Source organism: Melopsittacus undulatus, chromosome 3, assembly GCF_012275295.1.
Source record: "Melopsittacus undulatus isolate bMelUnd1 chromosome 3, bMelUnd1.mat.Z, whole genome shotgun sequence".
Classification (NCBI taxonomy): Eukaryota; Metazoa; Chordata; class Aves; order Psittaciformes; family Psittaculidae; genus Melopsittacus; species Melopsittacus undulatus.
In genome coordinates, this window is record NC_047529.1 from 76,546,483 (window position 1) to 76,558,811 (window position 12,329).

Sequence of the window (12,329 nt, forward strand, 5' to 3'; positions counted from 1 at the left end):
TTCCCAGCCATGTCTTCCCCTTTGAGGCTCCGTGGTTTTATAAATAAGAATTAAAAACACTTCTCTGTGCTGCGAGAAGGCTTTTCTAAAAGGAGAGCAAGTTGCTGCAATACAATAGCGTAGTATTTTTTAAGGTTATAATAATAAAGTAGGGGAAAGAGAATAATCATTATTGCTCTTTCTTGTAATTAGTTTGCTTTCCGATATCCCACACTGCAACTAGAACATTATTCAAGAACACCCATCACAGTGCTTAACAAGATTTAATGTACATTTATTCTTAACATGTGGAACATATAAAGATTTTATACTGAATAAATGAAATTCATTAAGCCAGAGGAAAAGGAGGAATTTACATCAAGTTTTTTTCTTTTTTAACTACATTATCTTGAAATACAAATGCAGATTCTTGTCACTGAAAAATCTTTGAAGTTGTGTTTCTTCTTTTTTTCCTGTATATATTTTTTGTCTGTAGACTGGTAACCATTTTCTTAAATCAATCCATACGTAACCATTTCCACACCTTGATTTATAAAGCAAATTGTGATCGGCTGCTCTCCCGAAATAGAGCATGACTTTATACATACAGAAACTTGTACATTACCCTCAGTTGTTGGTTTTCTGTGTTGGGTTTTTTTCTTTTTTCTTTTTTTTTTAATTATTTTTTGGAGATATGGCCCAAATGAAAGAAAAAGTAATTCTACTATCACTTTGTAGATACCACATCATGAAAAAGAAACTAAAAACTTTGTACTAAAAAAAAAAAAATGAGGGTATGTTTAATGTACAACTTCTATATACATCACGGCCCTTAGGCAATAAAAAAATATTTTAAAAAATGATTAAAGGAATTGTGAAGAACTGTCATTGTGGAAGGTCAAAAAAACAGATGTAGACAAGACAGTTCTGGTGAGGAAGCAATTGATGTTTATCATCAGGTTTTGCTGAAAAATCTTTTAACTTGACTTTCTTGTTTTGTTTTGCTCCTAGCCTAATGTAACCATTTCTCCTGAGGAGAAACCAGTATCGTTTTGTATTCTGACTACTGACTGACGCCCTCCTTGATCCCCTACACCTACATCACTAGAATCTTCTATTGCACAGAGCTTTGGGTGATGGTATACAAGTTTTTTTTTATTTTTTCCTTATTTGAAAAAATAAAACACACAGGAACTTGGTATGTTGGTTATTTTTCACCTTTTTGTTTCAAAGTGGTGAGATTTTTTTCCATCATACAATGGTTTGCCATAACATTTTTTTTTAAAAAGTCACTAGTTCGCTTCCCAAAAAATATGCAATACAAACATGGAAAAGAACATTGAAAAGGATAATCTATGGAAAAAAAAAGTGTGACCTTTGAATGTACTAGACAGCAACTTTGGTTAAAAAAAATAAAAAGATGTACTTATACACATAGACAGCAAATATTAATTTCATAACTGTTCAAATTAATAATTTCTTTAATTCCCAATTGGTAAATAGTGAATGGGGCAGAGGAGCAAAGATTCTTTTTTTTTTTCCTTCCTACGTTGGATAAACAAGAACAGAAAACAGCCAGTTATATGTGACCCTCTAATCTCCACTCACACATGCTTGGCTTCTCACTTATGTCATAACTGCCCAATCTGAAAAAGTACATCACAGATGACAGATGCAACCAGAGAGTTCAGGACAGCAGATATTGAGATATCCAGCAAACGACCCTCGTGCAAAAGGAACTCTGAGCGGTTCTCGTCCACTCTAGCCATAGCCAGCAAGGCCTTGGCTGCCCTGCACATCATGTCTACGCTAGGTGGCTCCAGAGGTGGAGGCTGCATGTGCATGAGGTTATGCTGGCTCTGCTGGTACTGGGCCATAGTGACCCCATCCTCCAGGAAGCTTATCAAGTTTCCGATGCTTCCCTTCTGCACAGCTATTGCCCTTGCTGCTAATGTGTCCCCCTGGGCAAGGTTCGATAAGAGCGCCATGGACATTTCTCGGCAGACCGGGTTTTTGCGGTCCCCAACGTACCTAACTAAAGTAGCGTAGAGTTTCTCCTGACGACTGAATGGGGGGGTGGCCAAGATAAGGTCCACATTATTGTCCTGGATACTGAGCTTACACAGGGTCTCCAGCACAAGTCTCTGAGGCGAAAGAACTGAGTTGGGCCCCACAGTTGGAAAAGGATCCTGTGCCTCTGCAGACGGGCACACCATCCAGTGCAGCAAGCCATCCAAAATTGGCAAACAGATGCTTTCTGTGTAAGCAGACAAGTCTAGCTGCCCAGAAATGTTGGCTAATGTGACCAATGTATTATCCCTCAAGACCTCGAGGCAGTCCCACCACCACTCATCCTTGCTGCAGGCCACCCCTTTGTCCTCCTCTTCCTCTTTCTCGTAAGTCTGCGGTGCTCGCTTTCTTTCTGGATGCTCATGGTGAAGAAGGATCAACTTTCCCAGGATCAGCACCAAGCCTGGATGTTTGGACATTTCGGTGTCATTGCCAGGCACAAAAGACAAGCTACGGACGATATTTGACACACAGATGCAGCGTTTGGCCAAGGAGTCTTGCCAGTGAGTTATGGTGCATAGAGGAGTCTCATCCCGGCTCCTTGGCTCATCCTCTAGAAGTTTAATATTCCGGTGGCTTTTGGCTTGATGGATCCCAAAAGGAAATTTACTGCTTTCTGTTTGGGAACCAGAGTTTGAGTCTTCAGGCAATGCTCCTGGCCGAGCCGAGAGGACGTCGTCAATGGTTGCTGTTATACTTTTTTCTTGTTGTTCCTCAGATTCACCTTTCCCCTCTAGGTCCTTCTTTTTGCTTGGAGAGTTCAAGGGAGGAGGGACTTTCCTGCGCGGAGGAATCTCCATCTTGCTTTCAAAGTGAGTCTGGATATGCTCAGTTGTGTCCCCACCACCAAGCTGCCAGTGGAGAAGTCCACTATCAAATTCCTGAACACGTCCAAGTTTGTCAGATCGGTCAACAACAAATAGATTATTTTTCTTTACAATCTTTATTGGCAGCTTGTCAAATTTACTGGCTTGTTTTGGCCTCTCACTTGGATCAGCAATGGCACCAGGAGTGGAAAAAACAATGCTCTTTTCTTCCCCTTCTACCTTTTCATCTTCCCCTTCCTCCTCGTCTTCATCAAAATAGTCAATACATTCGTCGTTCTCCTCTTTTCCAGTATCCTCTGCCAAGGACTGGCTATCATCCTTCTTGGCTGCTTTGTGATCAAGTGCTTTGTGTCCTGGATCTCCCACTTCATATTCCATGAGGATTCCAAAAATGTCAATCAGGCATTTTCTAAAATATTCTACTAAAAGCTCAAGAAATCCAGACAACTGAGGGGAGAAGAAAGAACATAAAAATCAGATAAAAGGAATTTTATTAGGAACATTGATGCATACACCTGTGAATATTTCCAGACTCTTACTGCTATGGACTTGTGGCTAGGTCCTGTATGGCAGAAGTTAATCAAAGGAAAAATTCTTCTAGCATCTGTCCAAACAGTATGTAGTGTCTAACTATCATGGCTCCTTTTGCTTGAACTGTTACAGGTATGAGAAGTGCAGAATTTTATTCATATGTCTCCTTTAAGCTACAGTAGGCATCTGTCCTAGCTGTTCTGTCCTCTGGAAGTGACTGCCAACTCTTCATGTTCTGCACAGAGTATTGAACTTTCTAACTCACATAGTTTTTCTGACTTGTACTTTTATTAGATGCCTGAAGTTTACAATTCTTTCTCTCCTCCTTTGTGTCTCAGTCTCCAAAACCAACTGTCCTGTAGGAATCTGCAGTTCAGAGTCTAAGTACCAATGTCCTAGATTAATACCCTGTCTCTATTGGAACAGTTCCATTTTTGCTTGGCAATACTTAAAAATTGTTACTGGAGCCTGGTGCTTTAAGTCACCCATCAGAAACAGTCTTCATTTAGGTTCCATTCTTTTAATTAATTGTAATCACTTTCTTATGGAAAGGCAGCAATTGGACTTGGTATTAATTTACCCTCAGTGGCTTTATTATTAAAAGTTCTTTGTTGTTACGATGTATTCAGCCCAATGTCTGACTTATTGTGGTGGTGATGTTTAAAATCATGGGCTAATAGGTTTTCAGCAAAATCTATCCTTTTGTCTGTCCTGTATTCTCTTACAACTGCCAAGCCCTCGAAGAATGAAGAACAAACTGGTGCCTATGAACTGCAGGAATTATCAGTCATCATCCAGAGTCCTGACTGCCACTGGAAACAGACCCCAAGGTAAAAATAATAAAACCCCTGTATTTAAAATATGCCTGGTATTCTGTGCAACTTGCACAGGGTGCATTAAAATGCAGTTTCTAACAGATTTCAGAGGAGGTTCACCTCATTTCACTTCAAACACCTGCAACAGTTAGACACCTAACCTAATTGTCTAGATTCCTTTTATAATCAATGGTCTTTTACAGGCCATTTCTAGGGTATGATTCATCTGACCTATTTTAGATCTCTACTTCAGCATGAGATGAATCATGCTATAGATATCCCTAGTTCTAAAGTTAGGCGGGATGAAATGTACCATTTGTGTCTGTATTTAAAAAAAGGTCATTATATTTTAAAAAAGATGAGTTACACTATTAGTAACCAAGGAATGAATGGAGCAGAGAAACTGAATATTTAATTTGTACAAATTTTAGATGATGTGCACTATCAGCATGCCATCTATTACTACCACCTAACACGCCAATGATTAGAGCAGGGCTGAAAAATGCTGGGAGGTAGTCAGGCAAAGCACACACTGTTAAATCCTGTGTTACTTGCATCCTGAGGATGGACAGTGGATTTTAGCCTTTATATTGCCCATCTGATATTTCTGGGCAAAATTAATTTACTGGAAGAAGAAACCAAACAGAAAATAAGCAATTAAAAAAATCCCACAGCCTAGTATGGAACTTCTGAGTAAGACAAGTAGTCACCAAAAGACAACTTCAAATGCATTTTAAATAGTTTTGCAAAGCCTATTATCGAAACACATGATTACCAACATACTGTTTTCTGGGATTGTCTTTGTACTATCATGAGAGTGAATTTACACATTAGTCTTCTGTCAGTGCTAAAATTCCTACATTCTTACATGCTCCTTTCTACAAGGGATACCCTTCTTTCAGGCTCATTATTTCCCATATTTGACCTAAAGCTATCTCTTGTTGCTGTTACCAATCATAAAAAAAAGAGAATTTTCAAAATACTCAATTTAATGTTAATTATAATAAATTTTAAAGGACTTCTGCATTTTTGTAGGTATCTTATTTCAGTTTTCCTTCCTTGGAAAGTTGTGAAGCAAACTGCTTTGCCACCTACCTGAGAGAGGTTGAAAGTAGCAACAGTGCTGTCATCATACAGAAGAATATTAATAGTGTCTAGCGCCCAGGTACTTTCAGCCAAAAGACCAGATTTAAGAGACATCATCACTCTCCAGGCCTCAGGAGTTACTGGAGGAAGAAAGGAGAAGTAAAACAGTGCATCCCCGGAGACATTAATGAATTCCAAAAGATTAAAATGTGACATTCTGAGGATGCAGAATTTAAATGAAATAGTTACTAAAACACCAGGTAAGACCTGCTTTTGCCACTTAGGCCTGTTCAGCTTTTCTGTAACTGCTGCTCAGCCTTCATTCTGGAGCGTGACAAGCCGTTCTTCCTGACTTTGCTGAAGTCAAAAGAATCATGCAAACTTAGAGAAACTGACTAAACCAAATAACTGGTACATAAAAGCCAAATACTCTGTTAGGAGTGTGGGAACTTGGAAGTATGAGAACTTGAATATATGCAATGTAACAGGAACTCAGGAAGATGCTTGGGAATGAATGGGGAGAAACAAACATGACAAATAATATGGAATGGATAATTGAGCCCCTTAAGGGAGGCACAGACTATAACTACACAGTAAAACAGCATGAGCTTCCGTGGAACACAAACACAGAAAGCTTTGCTCAGCTAAATTTTGTACTGGTGATTTAACAAACCTTTTTAAGGGCATTTCAACACATATCATTTGGAAATCTGAGGCAAGCTTAATTTTTCATGCATTTCTGGAGACCTCAGATCTCTCTTTAAAATACTGCTTTCATTTCATGTCAGATTGACTGGGATGAGTTTTACCTATCATCCTCCCCAATACATACATTTCTTTTGAAGACAATCACATTATAGTTACTAAAATTTCTCAAAAGAAAATGTAAAATCAAAATTGAAGTCCCTTTCTCCCAACTTGTTTTAGCATTTGGCTTTTGATTCTTACCAATATCTTTTGAGGTAATCTTTCGTCTTGGTTTTAAGACTGGTTGGGATGCTTCTACAGAGCCTGGAGGGAAGGTAATTTCTCGCCTAATTGGCGGTGGCTGGGGTGGAGGTCCTGTGACCTGAGACACTGGAACTGTGGGTATAACCTTTTGCATCTTCATGGAGGGTAGAAAAGGAGACTTGCTTGGAGACATACGGTTTTCTAAAGAGCGCTGAAAGGATGCTGGACTTGGAGCTCTAGAGATGTGGTTTGGCATAGAGGGTGGCGTCTGGTAGGATGACTGAGGAGTTCTAGTGATAGGCTGCATGGAGGCTGAGGATGACATATAAGAAGGCTGACGTTGGTTGACATGAGAAGGCCACTGACTCTCGTGGTTTATCCTCTGGTCAGGTACCATCATATCATCATTGCGATTCATCCCTGGATATGGTGGGGCCTGTGCAGGGCCTCCTGGACCTTGCCTATTCTGGTAAGGGTAAGGCATATCATTTCGTGTTGGCCACATGTTCTGCTGAGGACCTTCACTGGAAGATGATGACTGCATGGGGCCACCAATCATCTGGGGAGGTATTCCATGCTGCTGCATTTGTCCTGGGCCCTGCATCCTCTCCCTGTTATATGGATATGGATACTGTCCCTGCATGGGCCTCCTGTCAGGTCCCGTGTAAGCGTTGCTGTACTGGTTATACATTTCCTGTTGCTGGTTGCCATACTGCATGTTATACATATCCCCTTCATGGCGTTTGGCTGGAGGCCCATACATGCCATCCATGTGTCGCTTGTAGTTCTGGAAAAAAAAAATAATGTGGAGAGAAGATGTGTCACTTTTACTCCATTCTCAATACAGATACACTGGCTGAAAGCTCACTTAAAAAGCTGAAGGCGCTTAGTCTGTGCTAGGGGTTCATGCTGATTCCAGAGGCAGGCACACAGTGCTATGGTTTGGCTTGATCCAGTGGTTTCTTTTTATGTCTCTGTTTAGCTGCACTTATAACTTAATACTAAAGAGAAATTTATCTTTGGGCTAAATTTTCTTATGCTTGCTCTCATTTCCTCCCTTTTCCTTCCCTTTCCTTTCCTTTCTGACAGGTTAAATTTCACTGGTCATTTCAGACATGTATGAAAAGGCAACGGTCCTCACCAACTAAAATATTTTCACTTTTTTTTTATGCTTGATCTACTAAAAAAAATATTAAAAAAATTCAAAACCACTCAGTGAATCTTTTCAAGAGACAAGCAGTGAATAAACTCTTAAAATAGTAAGATATGCTGCAGGCATGCATGTCTGAAATGCTGGATCTTAGAACAGGGCGTAGGCAACACACAGTCAATTTATTAGTAGGAGAAAACATTCTTTTGCATTTGCTACTCTGTGTAATTCCCAAGAACACGGTCCTGTTTGGGCAACCATCCCTCTTCCCAAATCATCCTAATCACATTTAATTTACTCTGTGATTATTACAGCAAATGGTCACATCCAAGTGTTCTGCTCCAGTTTATGCAGGTTCTTACCCTGATCAGTAATGAATTAAGCAATGTAACTAACAGCTGCCACCTATGGTCTATTCTCTCTTTGTTTCTCACCCTCTCAAGTGGGGAATGTTGTGTGAAGTGAGCTGTTTTTAAATCATATAAGCTGTATGTACTTATGTTTAAATACATATGTTTAAATATGTTTAAGATGGTAGAACTAAAAAAGACATTGCAGTTTGAGGGGAACGTGGTAAGGTTTGCAGTGGTCCTTTGTTCCTGTGGGAGTCTGTTCCTCAGTTCAAACCACACTGAGTGCTCTGAAGCAAAATATGTGAATTAAATGGGTGATTCTTGAATATATGATCTATGGCAAATTCAGAGTTACAGCTCCCCTGGAAACTGTAGCTCAGTCACACTGCACAATGTATACTAATGTGCTGGAGTTAAGATCAGATAAAATTCTGTATGTATTAAATATGGGTCAGTTAAAACAGCTCTGGGATTCATAAACTCATCTTCCAACTTTGCTGCACATAAACCCACAACTACTGCATTGCATGAAAATATTTTTTTCTTTAAACTAACTTGCTATAGAGCTATCTGGCTATCTGAGAAATACCTATTTTCAGCCTTACATAAACTACTTGCTGAAGTAAATTCCACCCTTGGGGCCAATTTATACATTAAAAACTCACTTGGCAGTTGCCACACCTAAAAAGATGGTGTTTGTTTTGTCACAGTGACTCAGTGCTTAAAGTAGACACTGGGAATGAAGCATGTGCCTTCTTAAAAGCAGTTCAATGCTTCTGTATATGTAGTGGCAACACGCCTAAGAGTACCCAAGGCTTAGGACAGTGATGCACCTGAACTCCCCCTTCTGTGTAAAGGTTTGGCAAGAGGCTGGGGCTGCACAACGTGTCTCTCTCCAGTGGGGATGTAGAATTCTGAGACCTCACAGAAGACAAAAAGATACCAGCACTGGAAACCTGCTGCCTAATAGCACTCGAGGTATGAGCATGTGATACAGGAATTGAAAAACCTGTCTCAAAGTGCTTCATTAACCCCAGGAGTGCTCTAAGCACCTTCATCCCAGATCACGTCCTAGCCTTTAGGTTGTAGATGAAGATTCAAAAGGACCTTTTCACATTCTTCCTGTACTACTATAAATTGAGATTTAGGAAAGTGAAAATAACCTAGTGGAAACCTAATCTCTAGCTGAATGAGGAAGTGGAATCCTTTGGGAGTTGGAGGGAGAGGCTGAGGCCAGCCAGGATCTTTGCCCTTAATTCTTAACTGCTTTTTTTGCATTAATGGATTTTGCATTCCAGTCATTGTACAAGGCATATAGACAGCATTAAGGACAGGGCCAAATACACTTTTACAAATTCTAGCTGTCTTCTTGCTTAAATGAACATGTAGTTAATATATTCCCTGCATATGTTAGCACGGAATATCGTAAACTGCTCTGTTACAGATCTTTGCAATTCCCCCATTAAATCAACTAGACTGCTAGCATATGACCATCATAAAGGACAACAAAACAGTTTTTTGATTATGCTATTTTAGAGATGTCATGAACCAAAGACATAAGCAAGAAATTCTGAAATTGGAATTTATATACATTTCCAGTGCAGTGCAAACTAAGATCTCCTCTTTTAGTGGTGTCTCTTCCCTCACCCCCTAAATTTCCTAGTAAAACTCTACCCAAACTGGCTATCTGAAATTGGCTGAAAACTTGCTTATATTGTAAGGAAATGCTTTCTATTTTGGAAGCTAGCTTCAATTCTAGTTATTGTATGACTAGAAATCAATTAATAACATGCAGGATGAAACTCTGATCCTGTTGAAGTCAGTGTAGTTTTGTTATTGACTGCTAAGATGGGGTTTTGCCCGCAAGGCACTAATGTTACACCTCACAAAAAAACCTATTAATGAATAAATTTTGTATTTTCAAAGTCATTACATGGTTAGGGTGACTGGAATGCACAAATGGTTAAAACTATTTTTAACATTAATAATGTTCTCTCATGTGTTTTTACCACATTATTACTAGAGACAACATGTGGGGAAATGTGCCATCTGATCCGTATTAAAGATAGGTATCTCATATCACCTACCAGAGCACTGTAAATAATTGAGAGTAGTGCATATTTTAACTTGTTCCAGTTTTCTGCTGGGTTCACTTGGCTGCATGATATTAGGTTAAGACCCTTCAATCTAGCAGCCAAGCAGCCTTCCTGTTTTTTTCTGGAGTTGAGGCAGCATCACTTTACTATCCTATGAATTAGACTTTCCCAGTTTGCTGGTTATTAACTTGGGACAATCACTTGATACACATGCAAAGCCATAGAACATCCGTTAAAATTTACACTCTTCCAGTGTAATGAACATATTTTTCTATAGTTGTACATACACTGCTTGTCTATATGGGGTGTGATTTAGACCAGAGCTACAGTGCTCCTCTGTGTTAAAAGACATGTATTGTATAGGCAAATACTTGAATGTATACAGAATTTTGGGGTGACATTTATTAAACAAATGTTACAAATATAGCTGTTTTCCCCTCTCCTACCTGCTGCTGTGGATACATTCCAGGTTGATGTCCTCCATATGGTGGCTGTCCTGAGGGAGGTCCTTGTCCTGGATACTGCTGCCCATATGGTTCATGCCTAAAATGAAGCATTCAAATCAACACTTAGAGCTGTTGGAATTTCCAAGACTCCAGGAAAAGCAAAGTGCTCTGATGATCTTGCACCTTGAAGGTATTTGCCATGTGGAACTAAAGTGAAGGTACAGTGAGGTATGGTACTGAGCCTGATGTAACAAGCTCTGCTGGAGCTGTTTGTGGAAGAGAGGAGATAAAGCAGACAGATAGAAGAAAGGAGGAGCAGTGAAGATGCACGAGAGATTTAGAGATAGCAGTCATGAATGGGAACAGGGTATGGTCAGCAAAGAAGTAAGACAGGCTGCTGCAGCACTGGGAATGCATCTTAGGTGGAAAAATATCTTATGTGCATCTCAAAGATTGCAAGTCAAAATTCTTGTGTTTTAACAAGAATTACCAAGCAAGTCACCAACCAAGCTACTTTCTGGATTATTTAAGAGTATAATCAATAGTTAACTGTTGATTTGAAGTGAAATTGTAATTTTAGTCTTGACGCTAGTGACAGAAAATGAGTACAAATTTAATTACAATATGTAACATTTAAATACATCCTTACTGAGTAAAACCAGTACTTTTAATTTTGCTGATGTTCATGTTATTTTTTAATTAAAGCTACATAATGAAACATACACATAAAAGGTAGAGCTGTGTTGCACTTGGAAACTTACCTGTGGCATGTAAGACCTCTGAGGAGCATTACAGTGCAACTGCAATATTTTTAGCACATCTGAATGAAATTTAGGTTGCTGAAATGAAGTACTTGAAAAGTATTAAGACTGATAAATACCAGTTGTACTGCACACCACAATGTCAGTAATTCCTCTCTGTACACTCACTACCAGTAAGAACACATCTATAATTTGAGTATAATTATGGAAGCAACATATCACAGAGTGTCACAGAAACAGAGGACTGGAGAAACTGACACGTTAAAAGAACTAATGTGACCTAATTTTTCCAAAGGCATAGAAAACTCACATTTTTTGGAGCTGACCAGAGTGAAAGCAATAGCTGTTCAGTATCTCCTAAACTATGATGAGGATGGAGAGAAATCCTACACCTGGGTCGGAGCAATCCCAGGCACAGCTACTGATTGGGCAAAGCAGCCCTGCAGAGGACTTGGGGGTGTTGGTCGATGAGAAAATGAACATGAGCCAGCAGTGTGCACTCACAGCCCAGAAAGCCAACCGTATCCTGGGCTGCATCAAAAGGAGCGTGACCAGCAGGTTGAAAGAGGTGATCCTGCTCCTCTACTCTGCTCTCAGGAGACCTCACTTGGAGTATTGTGTGCAGTTCTGGTGTCCTCAACATAAAAAGGACATGGTACTGTTAGAACAAGTCCAGAGGAGGGCCACGAGGACGAGTCCCCCATGAGGGGACTGGAGGACCTCCCGTATGAAGACAGGCTGAGGAAGTTGGGGCTGTTCAGCCTGGAGAAGGCTGCGTGGAGACCTCATAGCAGCCTTCCAGTATCTGAAGGGGGCCTACAGGGAAGCTGGGGAGGGACTCCTCATTAGGGACTGTAGTGATAGGACAAGGGGTAACAGGTTGAAACTTAAACAGCAGAGGTTTAGACTGGATATAAGGAAGAAATTCTTTACTGTAAGGGTGGTGAGGTACTGGAATGGGTTGCCCAGGGAGGTTGTGAATGCTCCATCCCTGGCAGTGTTCAAGACCAGGTTGGATGAAGCCTTGGGTAATACGGTTTAGTGTGAGGTGTCCATGCCCATGGCAGGGGGGTTGGAACTTGATGATCTTAAGGTACTTTCCGACCCTGACTATTCTATGATTCTAAATTACCTAATGCCAGTTAAAAACCCAATACAACTGATGAGAATTGTCTACAGTTGTCCAAGATGGTACATGCAATAATATAAAACTAAGAAAGGTACATATATGTCATACATAAGGGAACACTTCCTAAATGTTCAA

At 40.0% G+C, this 12,329-nt stretch overlaps 1 protein-coding gene across 3 annotated transcripts in view; it reads right to left on the bottom strand.

The window, feature by feature from the left end:
* Nucleotides 1-244: 244 nt before the first annotated feature.
* ARID1B (AT-rich interaction domain 1B) overlaps nucleotides 245-12,329 on the bottom strand; it is a 329,860-nt gene continuing 317,775 nt past the window's right edge. For 2 of the 3 annotated variants that reach the window (XM_034060377.1, XM_034060378.1), the window contains exons 17-20: nucleotides 10,305-10,401; nucleotides 6,257-7,046; nucleotides 5,318-5,448; nucleotides 1,611-3,323 (exon numbers count right to left, since the gene is read on the bottom strand). In XM_034060377.1, the coding sequence (XP_033916268.1) occupies nucleotides 1,611-3,323; nucleotides 5,318-5,448; nucleotides 6,257-7,046; nucleotides 10,305-10,401 (2,731 nt within the window). Of the gene's footprint in view, nucleotides 3,324-5,317; nucleotides 5,449-6,256; nucleotides 7,047-10,304; nucleotides 10,402-12,329 lie in introns of all 3 variants that reach the window. The other variant, XM_034060376.1, reaches the window with a different exon arrangement.